Consider the following 16,655-nt stretch of genomic DNA (forward strand, 5'->3'; position numbering starts at 1 on the left):
TATTGGATTCTGGTCTTTGTTTCAGTGGCTTCACAGGCTGCGTCCTGTTGAGCGGCTCATCTGTCTGCTTTAAGTTAACTGCTTTTCTCTCTTAGGTTTGTGGATTGATTATTTTGTTTAAACCACTGATACAGTGTATTCATGTGGGTCTGGGGCAGGTTGTGTCAAAATTATGAATGTACTCAATTGATACTGGGGGTTAAATGAAATAAAATGGTGGATTGGATAAAAATCAAGGCTAATGCTTCCTCTTTTTTTTATATGTTCCACTCAATGATCTCTGCTAATTTAAAGAGCAGGCTTCATGTGTTCAGGGCGGACCACAATATTTTATTTATTTTAAAAGATTTTATCCTTTACATCAATTATTAAAGTTTGTTACAATGCAGAGCTTTTCACTAGTTTTAGTGAGACATTTGTTCTACTTGATTTTTTCATCATCTTGTGTTTCGTAAAGCACCTCTAACCTTGTTTTGAAAAGTTTTATATGAATAACGTTTTTAAGTATTATGTCCAGTCTACGCTGCAGTCACAGTGACTTACATGTCGCAGTTATTCAGTGTGTGTGCCGCTGCTGTAGTTTGTTGATCGTCAGCATCATATATGCAACTATAATTATTAATTGTTTGAAAGTGTGATTTTCATAATCAAAGCAATACATCACACTTTGAGTAAGAGTGGAAAAACCCACCCTGTTCAGTGTCTGGTTTAGTAAAGACTGATGACTGTACTCAAACAGGGAATTGCTGGTATTAATTAATTCAAATTGATAAGACATTGTGTCCAGAATGTGCACTGAATATCAATGGACCTTATTTCCATGAACTATCATTCACACAGATAAATTACATTTTGCATGAAATATGCAAGAACCCAGTTACTGCAAGATTTCTAATTCTTAGAGCAGTGGAGGCACATTTTGCAACACTTACAGCAGTAACTCTTTTTTGGTTAAAGGGAAACAGTAAAGCTCATTTTAATCTAAACGTATTCTCAGTTTTCATGAATCTGCCACCATGAGAGCTCCTCCAATCACAGATTTCACATTTTTCTATTAACCATCTGAAAGCCATTTGCTCAAAAAAGTGGTTAAATACAATACATAAAGATTTATTTCATGGTGTAAATCAGGTGTTTTTACATGGTATTAAACTCTTTATTATGCAATTCAATTAAAACAAACATAGAAAAGAATAAAACGATATTATTCATGCTAAAACACATTAAAGGATTCTGTTCCCAAACAAATGGATAAACCGCAGGAACAGAAGCCTTGACTTAATTTACCTAAAAACTCTGTAAAACAAAAACTCTTACTCATTCGATGACGAGGAGGTGAGTATGCTCCTTGTGTCCAGATCGCCTGTTTTCCTGTTATTTCTACACTAATCTGTCTTTCATTTTCACCCCTCGAGCTCGAGGAACATGACTCTTTTGGCCACCTTCTCCTCACCGTATCTCTCCTGCAGCTGCTGTCGGACAACAGGATCACCTGAGAGCAAAAGGCCGTCGTCACTGCGTTTCCAAAATGGTCCTGAAACTGCGAAGGGGTTCAAAAGCAGATCCAGAGCGGCAGAGAAGTCTCCGCTGGTCTTCAACAGCGCTTTGGTCACACTGACTAAGTCCTAGAACAAAAACAGGAGAAGTTAGAAATGACAGAATACTGCCGAACCAAATGCAACCAAGAATAAAAAAGCAGATAACTGCAGCATGTACAAGATACATGTAGTATCAATACATTCCCAGAAAATTTCCGACAGAATTTAAGCTCGGGAATCTGAGCAAAGTTTCTATAAAAAAATTGAACCTTCTAATCGTTCAGCAGTGCACTCCTCCATCACATGCAGATAATTTGCCAGCATCTCAGTAAATTCAGGAATTCAGTAACATTACAACCCTCTGTGCAGCTCACACAACTGCCAAAATTCCCATAAATTCCCATGGAAAGTTTCCACCTTGAATATTGCCAGAATTTTGCGACCCCAGTCCTGCTGGTCTTCAGGATGTGGTCTACGAAAACCAAAGAGAGCACACTGCAGTGAAAAAGGTGCATCTACTGGTCCACAGTGTTCACCTGCTTTGTCTCCCTCATCAGCTCTGTGATTCGCTGCTTGTCCTCCTCCAGCTGCACCTGAGTCAGTGAAAAAGCAGCGTCTTTGTTCACTGTTGGCTGGAGGTTGGCTGGAGCTGCTGTACTGTCACCAAACATGGACTGAGAGCCTTCCTCCTGAGACTCACTGTCGAATATGAACAGGTGGGCCTTGGAGGCTGCACTGACGGCTGCAGGCTCGGTGGCTGCGGGCTCAGGGCAGCCTGTTGGTGGCGGGCGGTTGCTACTGGAGGCCTGCGCCTCTGGGACCTTCTCCTGGAGGCCGGGTCCACGTTCAGGGCCGGCCTGCGCGGAAGCTGCTGTGTCTGGAGTCTGGAGCCGGGGTTCGGTCGATGTGGGCTGCGCGGTCGCTGTTTCAGTTGGGTTTTGGAGATCTGAAGCTTCGTCCTCACCGGACTGAGAGATGGGAAGATTAACAGTTTAAACATTTGACCAACAACTCAGGAACCCTGAAAATAATATGGTTCGGCTGTTCTGTATATTTCTTTGGTCACATTCAGAACTAAAAACACTTGTTTTTTTTCTTAGGTTTGTGATAAGTGGCTGTGATGGATGTGGGTTCTCCACTGTCTTTGAGTGGGTGGGTGTTTTCATGTTGGAACACTGCTTTGCCCTCATAAATGTGCTCTTCTTGTCTTACCTCACTTTCATCTTCAAACTCCTTTGTAGCCAACTCCAGAATCCCCAACTTTCTCTTTTCTTTTTTCTTCTCTCCTTTCTGTGGCATTGGATTAGATTCTGTTTCTGCAAAACAAAAACAGACTCAAATCTCTGTGGCACAGGAGCTTAAGATGCTGTCAGTGAGCTTTGTGTCCCACACTGGTGGATGCGTTACAAACCCGCTCGTGTTGTTTCAGAGACGGCATCTTGTCCACTCGTCTCCTGTTTACTCTCTGCTGCACTCTTTCCTTCGGCTCTCTTAGAAGGCTCCTCGTCATCTGTTGTGTCTTTTTGAAGAGCAGATATATGGGCTGATTTAGTTTTCTTCAAGGGCTGGGGAGATGTTGACGGTTGCTCAGCAGAACTTAATGACGATCTGAGCTTTTTGCCATACGGTTCAGGCGATGCTGAATCCTCCAGCTGAAGCTGCCTGCGCGTCGATCGACGCTGCGGCTGCTCCAGCCTGGGGGAGGACTTCTGCTTCTCTTTTGGCTTCTTCTGAGAAGAGGAGTCGGGCAGGGAGTTGGGCGGCGCTGGAGGCGAGTCCTCTGGCAAGCTTTCTTTTTGTGGAGAGATGATTGTTTGTGGTGCATCTGTTTCTGGCTCGGTGCTCTCAGCAGGAATGGGATGAGCATCTGTCGGTGGGTCCGAACAAGCTCCCTCAGGTTGGGGGGAGTCAGACGTGTCAGCTTCTACAGTCTCTACTTGAGCGCCGTCAGCTGGTTGTTTGCTCGTCTGTGGGCTCACATGTTGCTCCTCTCCTTGGGGACAGATGGATGTTTGAGCTTCTACAATTTCTGGTTGTGTGTGTTCAGCTGGTATAGGCTGATCTATCTGTGAAGACACCAAATCAGCTCTCCTCAGTTCTGCTCTCTTATTAAATCACATACAAACTAATAAGAAATAGTCTCTTACAGTAAGTATATACAGAACATACTTTAACTGTTGTGTCTGTTGCTCGCAGCGAGTTCTGGTTCGTACCTGCGTTAGATCAGATTCTGTCGGATGTGTCTGAGGAGAAGCAGCGTCTTCTGAACTGGAGGGTTTTTCAGCATCTGTCCCTTCGTTTCCTTCCACCTACGAGAAACAAAACAAAATATTGTTCTTTTATATGCCAGTTTTGTCAGTTATTGAATTAGATTAGACAGTACAATTGTCCTTGAAACCTGTGCCTCTAAATACTGAAAGAAACGTGATACAGAGAAATTTGTGACAAAATACCTGGCGACACCTTCCAGGTAAATTACCTTGGTCTCTCCCTCTGTGGTTGGCACCTCCACAGCCTCTGACTGTTTCTTTGCCAGGCGTACTCTATAACGGTATTTCATTGACTGCCAGCTGTGACTGGTCACACGCTGCTTCTCCATCTCTTGCCAAAGCCGGTTCCCCCCGGTCTCTGCCTTGTGCTCGCTGACATAACTCAAAATGGCAGCGTCATCTTCTGTTGTGTAGGCAACCCTGCCTGATTATGATGACAGACGGACGGAGTGGAGACATCAGTAAGTTTAAAACAACTAAATAGAGCCACATAAATGCCAATTCAATAATTCATGGTGCAGCTACCACAAAACTGTGTACACTGTTTTTATTTACCAAAAGAAGAGGAGAGCCTTCTTTTAATTTGGGTGTTGCACAAGTCATTCGCACAAAATGTTAATACAGAATCAGTGCCACAGATAAATGTGAGAAACACTGATTATGCTTCTGACAAACGGTAAAGTTATGTCTTTTACATCATACCTCCAGGACAGCTCTCTTTGTTATTGTTGAGTCGAGCAGAGTGTCTCGGGACCACCTCAGGGTTTAATCTGTAGTCCTCTAAGTTCAGCTGCTCATCCTTCTCAATGCAGTCGTGAATGTACTGAATGGACACGTACCTGAGGAGAAAACAGCGCTTTGATTGTTTTTCAGTTAGCGACACAGCAGCAACTTTTGCTGAATGAAATTATCCAGCTGATCACATACACATACATGGAAATGCTTCAGCTTGCTGTGCTAAAGCTTCAGAGTGTTCTGTCATTAGAAAGGAGCCATAAAACCTTAAGTGGTAATCTTGAAGATTTTGGTCCTGGTTGATTTGGCGACACCTGCAGTTACTGCTGGTAATAGCAAACATGGTTTAATACTACAGGTCACAGAATTTTGGGGGAAACAAAACAACGACAAAGTCAAACAATAACCGGCCTTTTTACATCATTCTGTGAGTAACTGTGATCTGATTTAATGCTGCACAGCACGAGTCTGCAGACAGTAGAGCTCGGTGAGAGGAGCTGGTTACCTTGCTAAGAAGTTGGAGGCGTGCAGCCTGCAGCTCTTCACCTAACAGCTCACTGTGGCCGCTTCCTCTTCTGCCATTATTCCCTGCAATGTGTCAAACTGACCTGCTGTCAATATTATATTAAATATTATATATATTTTAGATCAGTATTGAAATACTTTCATCAGTGGGCCATAGGCTCAATCACCATTGTTTTAACTTAATCAGTGACAGAAAATGACTAAATACAAACTTATTTCAATGAAAGTCTTCAAGATTATCACTTTGATATAGTGAGCCATTTTAATATATAGAACATTTTTCCAGTAACAGCATTGAAGTGTTGCAAACTTGGTCGTGAATATTGTGATATGGTTAATGTTCGATCAGCCATGTTTAATGTGACAGCGGTCCTACGTCCTACCTACAGTGCAGAGAAATGCTGTTTAATTATCTAGTAAGGGCAGCGTTGGAGCGCTACACAGCTCTCACAATGAGTGTACGGCTGAGATCTAACTTCTATACTGTCATTATGGGCTATAAATAACGGCCTGTATCTGTGGAGGACACGCAAGCATAATAATAAAAGTAAAATAAAAACTTGTTATGTCTCAGAAACAGGCTTTCTCTGCTCCACTGGGACATGTTTCAATGCTGAGCAGACTGAATGTCAAAATATAAATTGAAATAAATAAACCCATCAACACCAAACAATAGTCTTGCATATTACAACCACACTGTTTTTTTTTTAATCATCTGAATAGACTAAGCAGTATTCTTCCTGACGTAAACACTTTCCAATGGCAGCCCAGTCCAGCACCCACCTGTGAGCAGCATTTTCAGCGAGAGAGCCTCTTTCCTCCGGGTCAATGAGCAGGATTGCCCCCGGCTGCTGGATATTGCACAGCATCCCTCCTCCAGCTTTGATGAGCGGCTGGAGTTTACGTTTAACAGGACCCGGCCGCAGGAAGAAGGACATGGGCTCACCGTCCACTGCCATGAACAGAACTGGGGAGATGTTCAGCTTGGCCACATCCTGCTGTTTGGACGCCATGGTGGAGGTGGCTCACCTGGTGGAAGAGGGGGAAGTACAGAGTAGACTGTGCTTAATACATGTCAAATATTAAAGATGGTGCTCTGTTACTAATGTTATGAGCTTAATCATCTCAGTGCCACGAGGTCCCGTTCATCCAAAATTACAGCCTAAACTATCCTGCATGAAACATCTTGACAAAACAACCTAATGCTGAAGCTCTAGTTCTGACCAGATCTGCTGTCTATACACTTAAAAGTGAAACAACAATGTAATGAAGGAGGATGAGGATGTGGTTGTCTAACATATTAGTATATTGTGTATCTTTGGGTTTTGGACTGTTGGTCAATCACTAGTTGCAGACCTTCAGTTTATCATTTTGTTAGCTTATTAGATCGATAGAGCTCAAAGTAAAGCGGTCTAATACAACAGCACCGGAACAAATCGTTATAAGGTTATAACTGGTCATTTTGGAGGATTTAGTACGTGCTGCCCTCGACTTTCACTGTGGGCGTTTCTCATACTTGTCCCAAATAATTTATGTCAATGAGTGTGATTGTATCTGACCTGTCGGCTTAGAAACGGTGTAAAAGTAAAGTATTTGGAGGCCAAGAGCACTCAAATTCACAGTCAAAGGCCACTTTATGGCTAACTAGCCAGTAACCTAATAACATAAACTGGGACTGCGTGGTAGGATCGAGATCCACACACCTGCAATGAGCCGGAGCCGATTTAAAACATTATTGGATGTTAAAAGTAGTCACTGTCCTCAGACACGGTGCGTTGGGAAAAGGTTTCTGTTGGTTAGCTAAGTTACAGACGCTAATGCTAAGTCTGGTTAGCACGTTTAGCTTTGACGTCGTCTGTTTAAAGACAGGTTTTTAGAGAAAAATGCTGCCTAATTATGTTCTGATAGCGTGTGACCACTGCTTAAATTAGACAGTAAACTTGAAACTTACCATTCAGTTTGTTTACTTCCCTTCCCGCCGCGACAAAACCAAAATAAAGCTTCCTTCCGGGTTTCTCCTTCTTCGGCGGATTGCATCCAGTGTAGCTTTACCGCCCCCTACTGTATGTTTCATAGCATTAAAAGCAAATGCATAAGCGTTTCCCTTAAATAAACTACTAGATCCAGAAGCATGATTTCAGTTATTCCCATCTGGTTTTCTCAGCGAGTGACCGCTGGGAAATTTGTGTAAAGTCACTTTGTATTTATACTCTTTACTGTGATGAACAGCTACATCATTTGCATAGTGCCAATAACCCTGTAACACTAAAACATCCACTTAAGAAATTATATATTCACAAAATAAACTCTGTGCATTGGCATGAACATATCAGCCAAATATAAATCTTGCACACCGTATGTACTGTACACACCCACTTCATGTATATAAAGCAATCTATATTGCCCACTGTACTGTGCTTTGACTGTGAAAAGACCTCTTATTTTAAATGATAAGTCTGAAATGCTTTTTTTTTTAAATTATTTTTCTCTTCTACTTTATCAGCCATTCCTCTGAGTTACTCTATGTCCACACGTTCAGAATACAATATGTTCTGCAATGTGAGAAAAAAAATCCAAACTGAGTTACTTTTTCCAGGCAGTGTGAACGGTACGCAGGGTCAGGACCACACATAGTGAGACCAGTGGTGATCTTATGTTCACAGAAGAGTAGAGTAACTTCTGCATAAACAGCCCAGCTGAGCTGCGAGGGAAAATGATATCTCTGGAATCAAACACATAAACTCAGACGGTCCAGTGGGAGATAATGCTTCTGATCAGTTGATTGTCCCCCTGAGGACTGTGTGTGTGAAAGGCATGATGGATCACTGCTGCACGGATCTCAGCACCTCTTTATGAATACAATAGTGGTTGCATTCAATTAAAAAGCCTTAAAAAGATGAATTCTTTTTGTTTTTTTCAGTAGGATTTCAAATGAAGTCCAGAGAATGTGTTGTGGGAACATGACTAATGTTTGGCTTCCGATGCAGCTAATTGAAACCATAGAGCTGAACTTTGCAAAAAATTAGATGCTACAACTTACATTGTTTTTTTCTTGTATCAACCAAAAAGTGTAGCACAGAATGAACCACAAGAGCATACTTTCTTTAAAATAGTGAGAGAAATTTGACAACTTTGACCACAGAAGTCTGCACTTACCTGTTTTCTTTCAGTTTTCAAACGTCACCTAACTCAAATTTTCTCCTCATGTTTCTCAGTGTTAAGATAGACAGAGAAAAAAAGGACATTGTCCAATGTGAGATTCATTATGGTTAAAGAATTGTCATCTCTAACATAAACAAAAACAAACCCTCCTTCTCATATACAAACAGCACAGATTGATGGACATGGTATTAATCTAAATGTTGATTCATAAAGACTAGAAAGCAATTTTACCTTGTTTCCAAATATTGTTACATACATTTATTCATATGCAGAAAACGAGCAAACAAACAAAATTAAACTCTTTCAATGACTCAAAATCTCAGAACAGATTCATTCATTTCTCCTTCTCCAACTTAAGTCTCCTTTACAGTTTGTGTTCCAGGAAGTATACATGAATAGTTTAGCAAATGATGACCCCAACCCTTTCTCTGTCTTCATCTTTTTTAATAATAATTATCTATAAACTTACAGTATTAAACTAGAAGTGTACTCGGAGACCTCCCCCAAGGCCAAGAGTCCACTTGTCTATGATGCAGATCTGCAAGTGCATCCATCAGGCTGATACATGTCAACATATTTCCTTAACTATTACAATTCCACATTTGGATCAGTATAACTATAGGTGCATGGTGTGTGTGTTCTCTGGATTTTAAGATGTATGACGTTTAGTCGGCCAACCAAATGTTAAAGAAAAGTATATAATATAAGTTGTGTATTTACCATGAGATTCAGATCTGGATGCTAAAAGAAAGACACAACCTCAGGTATTTTAAAGGTACGTCATTTTGATTGGATCCTGTGTTGATCCCGTCCAGGCGACTGATTACTACGGTTTGATTTTGTGAAACAGTCCAGCTTTAACTTTTTATTCTTCGTTCAGTGAAGCCGGGAGGCCATGGGAAGGAATTGGGCTGGCCTGTTTACTGTATCACCTCACTGACCTTGCCTCCCTCACAGCTCTGACAGCTACATTATTGTTATTGGCCTCTATTGTTCCTCTCCCTCTTCAGCGCAACCAGCTGAAACAATACAACAGCCACTGAGGTGCTGCAACTCCTCCAAGTCAATGCATGTTTGTGGACAATCTGTAATCATTAGATGGATGTGTAGATGTTCACTCCTGCGAGCGGATTGTGATCCATCCTCGACCTGCACCTCTGCCTTCAGATGGTCGGCTCGTTCCTGATCCCTCATCACACTTCAGGGCTGATCTGTTGTGTTAATGTGATGTTTTTTCTTTTCCTTTTGAATCAGCGACTGCAGAGAGGATGTGTGGCAAGGTCACCACAGCATAGCAGCATTGGTTTGGTTTGGCTCCAGCAGAGGAAGACCTCCCTGCTGTGAGGTCCGGGAGCTGTTTCCAGCCTGCAGAGGGAGATATTGCACAACTTTACAGAACACCAGCGCTACCAATCAAACGATTGATCTATTCCTGATCACTTCGATCCAGAGGAATGGATTCGCACTGTATGCCAAAAAGAATAGCTTTGTAGTCTAATCTGCTGTGAAGTCTTCAGTCAAGTGGATCAGTTTGCAGGATTACCATTTAGAAACAGTGAGCAAACAAACCTCCATCTTGGTGAAATGCCTTTTATCCACCCGTATACATCTTTGCAAAATAGTCTCACTTGGTGAACCCTTTGCCACCGGACGACAGACCATGACCATGACCTCTCCCGATACTTCATGACTGTCTGTGGTGGTCTTGGGAAAATAGATCCAGTGCCAGTGTTTTTGCCTTGTCACTGGCATGCTCTGATCCTCCCTGTGGACTGTAAGGCCACAGTTTCACTATAACCATGACTACCAACCACACTAACAAAAGGGGAAACATGAAGGCCTGTCCCCTCTCCCCTCTACGACGAAAGCGCCCTCCTTGAACCTTTGGCTTGGAGAAGTTGATACATTGTCAACTTCAGAGGGCCCAACTTTGCTGCCAGGCTCTCCCTCCAGAAATTTTAGCCAAGTTTAAGGCACATTTTAGCTTTTAACTTTGGGAGGATTCTATTTCTGTACATTTGGGAAAGCACATAGGATTGATGATCAACATAGATACACTGTGAGAAAGGGTTTAAAGCGCCTGCTCAAACAGACGACCCTGAAAGCCTCCTCCACAGTGAGACAGAAAGGCATCAATCTGAGAACAATACCAGGCTGTTAGACCTGAGTTTGCTGGAAAAATGTATGACACTTTGATGCACAGAGATAGCGACAATGTTGTGCAGGCAGCATGGGTAAACAAGACGCCCACTGCCCGCATTCACTTCATTTTATTCGGTTTGCAAAAACAGAGTTTCAAAGGAGCAGTTCATCCTGCTGAGAGTTAGATGAGGAGATCAATACCACTCTCATACCTGGCCTTTACATATGGGTCTGGAGTGAGGAGACTGTTAGCTTAGCATAGCATCAAGAGTGGAAATACAGGGAACCCACTAGCTTGGCTCTGTCTAGCAGCACCTGTAAAGCTCAGTCATTGACATGTTTTATCTTGTTTGTTTGATCTGTATAAAAAAAGCAAAGGGGAGCTACATTTCTTTACCTTCTGACAGAGCCAGGCTAGCTGTCTTTATGCTAAGCTAAGCTAATCATAACATGACTGTGGCTTCATATAGTAAAAACATGAGAGCGGTGGCCTGTTGATCTTCTCATCAAACTCGAGGCAAGAAAGTGAAGAAAACTTTGAGAAAATTAAAAATGAAAGATGGTGGATTTTACACATTTGTTCTCATTGAAGGATTTCATAAGAAGGACTTCTTGAGCTCTTTTTTTTTTTTTTTTAATATATCCTGATTTCTGTTTCTTATGTCATTTGTTTGTAGCTTGTGCTCCTTTTTGACTTCATATGCAGAAAAAGTCTCTGTTGGGCAAAATGCTTAGATGTTAGAATTAAAAAATGTTGAATAAATGTACTGTCTGGATGTGTTTCCTCATGTTGAATATGTCTTTTGTAACATGAAGAAAGATCGAGAGACTGACGGTATCGCTCCTGTCACTTGGACAATGCCCTCATCAGTCATGTGCTTAAATGAGGTCGCATTTCATCACCACACTCTAACTTTTCCAGGTCATTATATTAAAGGGCGAGTGAGTGAATGAATGAATGAATCACTTGGAAATTATTCACCTGACAAAGGTGATGTGACGTGGTGTGTGAGCCCTGCGAGTTAAAACTGATGTAAGACAACGTCTGTAAAATGCTGGTGGGTGGTGAAATATGATGACACTGGAAATTCAGAGAGCATTTCTTTCCTTTCTTTTCATGTTGGGCAACACTGAATTACACATACATGAAATCCAGCCAGCTGGAGCTGTCAAATAATCTCAATCATACAAAGTCTCTTTAGAATCCTGAAGTGCGGTATTGATTCAATAGGGGCGTTTAGAGGTATGTGCATAAAGCTGCACTTAAACAATAATAATCACACTTCCTGTAGCCCACATATTTACCAAAGTTAACTTCATACCATAGGCTACATACTGTTGTAGGAGCAGAGAAAAAAAATTAACTACTAAAAGCACTTTCACATTGTCATGTCACTGAATAATCCACAACTCAACCAAATCAGTCATTAGTAAAAGGTCATTTTTGCTTTATTGGGTAGTTTTATAGTACATCAGGGATGCTGGCACCATACAGTATGCAGCTTAACTGCTATTCCACCTGAACGCCTCCTTACATTTTTATTGTGACACATAATTGCGAGTATTACTTTACATTAAACCTATAAAACATACTGTTTTTCTGACTGCATTTAAACTGAGTATCTACATTATTTCTTCTACCGAAAGCCTAAACTGTTTTCCAGTTCAGCTCAAAAGAACACGAAGTCCCTTAATATGAATTCCGGAGGTATTTTCTATATAAACACCAGATTTAACAAAACAGTTTCTCAAGAGCTATATTTGTCTTCCAGTGGCAGGTGTATCACTTCAGGAACAAAGCTTGTACGAGGAGCCACATACACACATATCAGGTATCATCACGCACTGGTGGGAGTGAAATTCCTCTCCGATACTAAAACAAAAGAGGCTGAAAAGCGAAGCTGCTGTTTCTTAAGGAAATCAAACAAAAACAAAACTTCCTTGTGTAAATCACAATTGCTATCTTTGGACTTGGCTCTGTGTGGACGAACAACAGCAGAAATATACTTTCTGAAAACTATTTGGCAGATTAGCTCAGGAATCTTGGCAGGGCTCGGTCAGCAGAGACCGGCCGTAACAAAGTGAGGATATGCTGACTCGACATAAAGAACACATTTAATTACCATCATCATCAACCATCCAAAAGGACCATCCGGGTCAGAGCCAGAAACCCCCTACCACCATCATCTGCCAATTCAAAGGCTTATTTTTAGGGGCCAAACTTCTCCTTTACGCTGCCACGTTCTCACGGCCCGGCTCTGTCCTCGCCTCATCTTTTGTCCTTTCTACAGCGCACGCATAGATTAGTCCTCCTAGCCTGATCACATCTTATTGTTCATGACTTTTATGATCTCAACAGACACACAAAGAGAGAAAGACACCTCAACCAAAAGCCCTTTTAACTCTCACATCTTCCCATTTCTAAATATCTAAATTCTTACATGTTGGAATATCAGATGACGTGTGTCCGAGCCAGCAAAAGAGGATCAGAATTGGGTATAATATGGCGTGTGAACACCTTTTCAGGAAGCAGAGCCGCATGTAGCACTCGTCTGGTATGCAGCGACGTGGTGACGAACCCCACAGAGAATCAGCACTCAACCCTTCGGTCCTCCTGAGCTTTTTAGCCATAGAAATGCTCACTGAGCGACAAGCTAGTGAACACAGAGGCAAATGTAGCATCTAAAGAAACAGATATTTCCTCAGGAGCTGGCGGAGGCCAAAAACAGAGCTAGAAGAGAGTGAATACTGGACTTACATTCGTCAGCTGGCCAGAAACACAGCTCCAGATGAACTGTTGCTCCCTGTCTGCTGGCTGTTCTAACAAGTTCACCATATCAACTGAAGAGGTGATGATATGTCAGCATTATTGTGCTCACAGATCGTTTCAGGCCAATGTTTTTGCTATCTGCTAATGCTGAGTGATAATAATGTGCGCAGGTATATTTTATGCTCTAAAGGGATGAAAGGATCCTGATGAGTAAGGGCTTTACCTGCTGATAGTGAGGACAGTGAGCGTAAGGGCAGTGACAGTGAGGAACTGTTAGGACTGACAGGCAGTTCTTTAAGTGTTACCAGTTTAGAGCCAACGATGAGAGACCAACAGTCTTGGTCCTTATAGAATTATAGATTTTTTAAACTAAGAATAGTATTTCTGATGCAAAGCAAGAAAGAATGTGATGCCTAGCTCTGTTTCACAACCAAAAGCAGCTGTTTCCTGAGGTTCCACACAGAACGCGAAACCACAAATCTATCTAATGTATCTATGTAGAATTACATGAAGAAACAAGGAACACACTGTATGTTCTGAGACAGCTTTTAAGGCGTGTGGGTATGTGGCTTGTTTTCACCTAATAGTTGTTCTACAGATATCTGATCCTTTTTGGACGGATACATTTTCAGATCATCCCAATTTTCCAGAACAGAGAAAGAAAAAACAATGAGTAACAATATGAGTTCAGAAAAATTATTAGTGAGAACTGAAAACTGAATTTCACATTGAATACTTCCTAATCATAAAATGTATATGGATAACATACACACAGTGTATCAGACATAGTCAAAGTACACATTAGGTAGGTGTTTTTAATATGTCTTATGGCTTCCACTGACTAACATCTACTTTCTACTGATCCTAACATTTGTAGAGCTGAATTTCAATGGTGGATGTAACTAAGCAAGTATGCTTCATATGGAGGAAAAAACACACATTCATGTAGAGTTGGCAAAAAGCCAGACAACAGGAAATCTCTGTGTAAGTGAACCTGCGCCACGTGTTGAGGTGACCTGATGGTGTGATGTCCTCAGTTTGACTCTGACCTTGTTGTTGCATGATACCCTCTCTCTGCCCTGTTTTGTGGTCTCTCTGTAAATTGATCTGTCTAGAAAAAAAAAAAAAAAAAACAGGGGAAAAAGCTGGTGTCTCCTTAGAAAAAGCTTGTCCAAGAGGCGCTCAACTCTCAAAAATAAAACCACATCCCCGCTCGCTGATCAAATCTGTATACACAGACTTTGGTCTTCTGGCAGAGTTCAGCAGAGTTCAGATGTTGCAATCGTTCCAACAGGGTGTGTGCGTGCGTGCGTGTGTGTGTGTGTGTTTGGTAAGAGACGCTGAGGACAGCTGATGTAATGAATGCAAACACATTTCTGGGTGACTGGATCGCTTTCAAGACATTATTTGGAAACAGATTTTGACGGTACATGTGCAAGTACACTTGAGACAGACAAGAGTCCGATTTCAAATAAAAAGTTAGAAAATATTTTATTTATCACAAATTTATTTTCTCCCCTTACTGGTATTAATCCAATACCTTTGTCCAAGTCGCCCCCCTCAAAGAAAAACAACATCTGATCGATCAGACATAGCAGACACTTTGCACATACAAAATAATTTCATTGTAAAACTCAACCACTTTTTTTCAAGAATTTGAAATAAAACAGCTCAGGCTGAAAAGCCAGTTGTGTTTGACAGACAGTTTCATCCATATAAAAATAATATACATGAATATATATCATACATTATACATGTGTGCTATATCTAATGTTTTTTAAATGGCAGTAATTTCACAAGACAAAACAGCGGAAAGAACAAAACAGTGACTCTTAAAGGCACAATATGGCGTATACTGTTTCATTTTTCAAACAAAGAGCTGACATCATCATGGAAACGTGCCGTCTGTTGGCTTCACACTTTCTCACAGTTTGTACATGGACCGACACTAAAATATGTTACAGGCAATGATCTGATTTCTGTCTTTGGATAAAGCTGATTAAAAAGAGATAGCACCTTCACCCTGATGCCAAAACAGAAAATGCTCTGTCTGTTCATTGTTGTGAGTGTGGTGTGTGTGTGTGTGTGTGTGTGCACGCGTGTGTGTACGTGTGTGTGTGTGTGCGAGCACGAGCATTCATGCATTTGTGCGTGTTCACAGAGGTATTGAAGCATGGACACACCGCTGCTGCCTATGACGGTTGTAATGCAATGTGTAGATAAGCTGCACATGAACAACACATACTGTACTGTGTGACACATGGTGTAAAATATTCACAGTGATACGTTTCTCCTTTCGGCACATGAAGCAGGCTGTGTCAAGCACGCGCGATTTTTAGCTTCAGCTAGCCAATAAGAAAGTCCCCACTCTTTCAGTAAGTCACAGATGATTGTTGCAGTAGGTGGTAGTTTGGTATTTAAGTTGGCAGCCTACTCATTCACAAAATGTCCAGGCTCAGCAGTGGCTAAATGACTGTGCACCGCAAGTTATTCACATGCTGCTGTCTAGACAAGACCTAACACTCAGATTCAGTCTTTCTTTCCTTGATTTCTCTTTTCCTGTTCCTCCCTATCTCTTTCTCATTTTCAGTCAGCCTGTCTGGTTACCTAACTTTTTTTTTTCAACCCACCAGCAGCACAAAGCGCTTTTCTAATTTCAAAGTCATGATTTCAAAAATAAAATCTCTTTATTCACGCTTTCTGTTTCTCTTCCTGCTTTTCTCGACTTGTCGCATCCTCCTGTTCAGTTCTAATACAAGTCCTTCATGATCTCCTGCAGCAGTGGGTGTAAGCACATGTCCATCTCCGACTTCTTCAGCAGCTGCATGAAGTTGACGTGGTTGGTGACGATCTGACGCAGGTCGGTCATTTTCTGGAGCAGCTTGGCAAACAGGTGCAGAGAGTCCGGGTGGTTTAGCTTCAGCTGCAGCTCCAGTGAGTGGAGCACCGTCTCCTGCAGCTGCTCGATGGGCTTCACGTTCAGCAGGCCTGGGCGGTCTGGATGTAATACAGAGACAGGGATGACAGATTAGGGATTTTTCTGGTGAGGGCATTCATGGAGAATTAGAGGGAAGGTGAAAACTGGATTGCAACTACACATTAACTAACTATTGGCTGAAAAACCCCCAGTTTAGTTGTCCTTTATTACCTGACCTAGCTGTATTATTGCTATTTACAAAAGACCTCTTATCATTCATTTAAAGCTTTAATCTTAGTCATTTAAGTTATCTATTGACTTAAATACCTTATTTGAATCATCACCAGGCCAAGGTCATCAAGTAGCCACATGCAAACCAGCAATATTAGTCCACACAGTTTGGGTTTTAATATGGGAGGGTGTAAAAAAAAAAAAAAAAAAAAAAAAAAAAAAGAATCACCGATAAAATCTGTGCCTCCCACCTCACTGATAAAGGGGTCAAGGGAGGCCACATGTAGCACGTAAAACACAGCAGCTTGATAACAGGAGCCCGTCAACACATCATATTCACACTGAACTAAACAGGGTTTGTGTCA

The 16,655-nt window shown here is 41.6% G+C and overlaps 2 protein-coding genes across 3 annotated transcripts in view; both read right to left on the reverse strand.

Moving 5' to 3' along the window:
* Positions 1 to 208: 208 nt before the first annotated feature.
* On the reverse strand, positions 209 to 7,101 carry terf2ip (telomeric repeat binding factor 2, interacting protein). Of its 2 annotated transcripts, none has more exons than XM_076761034.1 (9): positions 7,020 to 7,101; positions 5,852 to 6,097; positions 4,511 to 4,647; positions 4,018 to 4,232; positions 3,752 to 3,847; positions 2,950 to 3,604; positions 2,751 to 2,848; positions 2,075 to 2,506; positions 209 to 1,625 (listed from the first exon to the last, which is right to left on the reverse strand). In XM_076761034.1, exons 2-9 carry the CDS (start codon positions 6,079 to 6,081, stop codon positions 1,404 to 1,406), a joined length of 2,085 nt encoding a protein of 694 aa, XP_076617149.1. In that variant the 5' UTR covers positions 6,082 to 6,097; positions 7,020 to 7,101; the 3' UTR covers positions 209 to 1,403. The 2 variants fall into 2 exon arrangements, with proteins under 2 accessions (XP_076617149.1, XP_076617141.1); XM_076761026.1 differs by having other exon boundaries at positions 2,751 to 2,854.
* Positions 7,102 to 14,607: 7,506 nt separating this feature from the next.
* Positions 14,608 to 16,655, reverse strand: part of pparg (peroxisome proliferator-activated receptor gamma) — a 30,443-nt gene continuing 28,395 nt past the window's right edge. Inside the window, exon 9 of the mRNA XM_076761063.1 lies at positions 14,608 to 16,139. Within this exon, the coding sequence (XP_076617178.1) occupies positions 15,892 to 16,139 (248 nt within the window). The 3' untranslated portion in view covers positions 14,608 to 15,891. The remainder of the gene's footprint in view (positions 16,140 to 16,655) is intronic.

Source organism: Chaetodon auriga, chromosome 2, assembly GCF_051107435.1.
Source record: "Chaetodon auriga isolate fChaAug3 chromosome 2, fChaAug3.hap1, whole genome shotgun sequence".
In the NCBI taxonomy this organism is placed as follows: Eukaryota; Metazoa; Chordata; class Actinopteri; order Chaetodontiformes; family Chaetodontidae; genus Chaetodon; species Chaetodon auriga.

Bases quoted from the DNA above. Each gene is read 5' to 3' on its own strand.
- terf2ip (XM_076761026.1), bottom strand. From the start codon at position 6,081: ATGGCGTCCAAACAGCAGGATGTGGCCAAGCTGAACATCTCCCCAGTT. The intron at 3,848-4,017 runs GTAATTTACCTG...TGTTTCTCGTAG, and splicing joins CCACAGAGGGAGAGACCAAG to GTGGAAGGAAACGAAGGGAC. The intron at 2,507-2,750 runs GTAAGACAAGAA...CCCATCTCTCAG, and splicing joins AGTTTGAAGATGAAAGTGAG to TCCGGTGAGGACGAAGCTTC.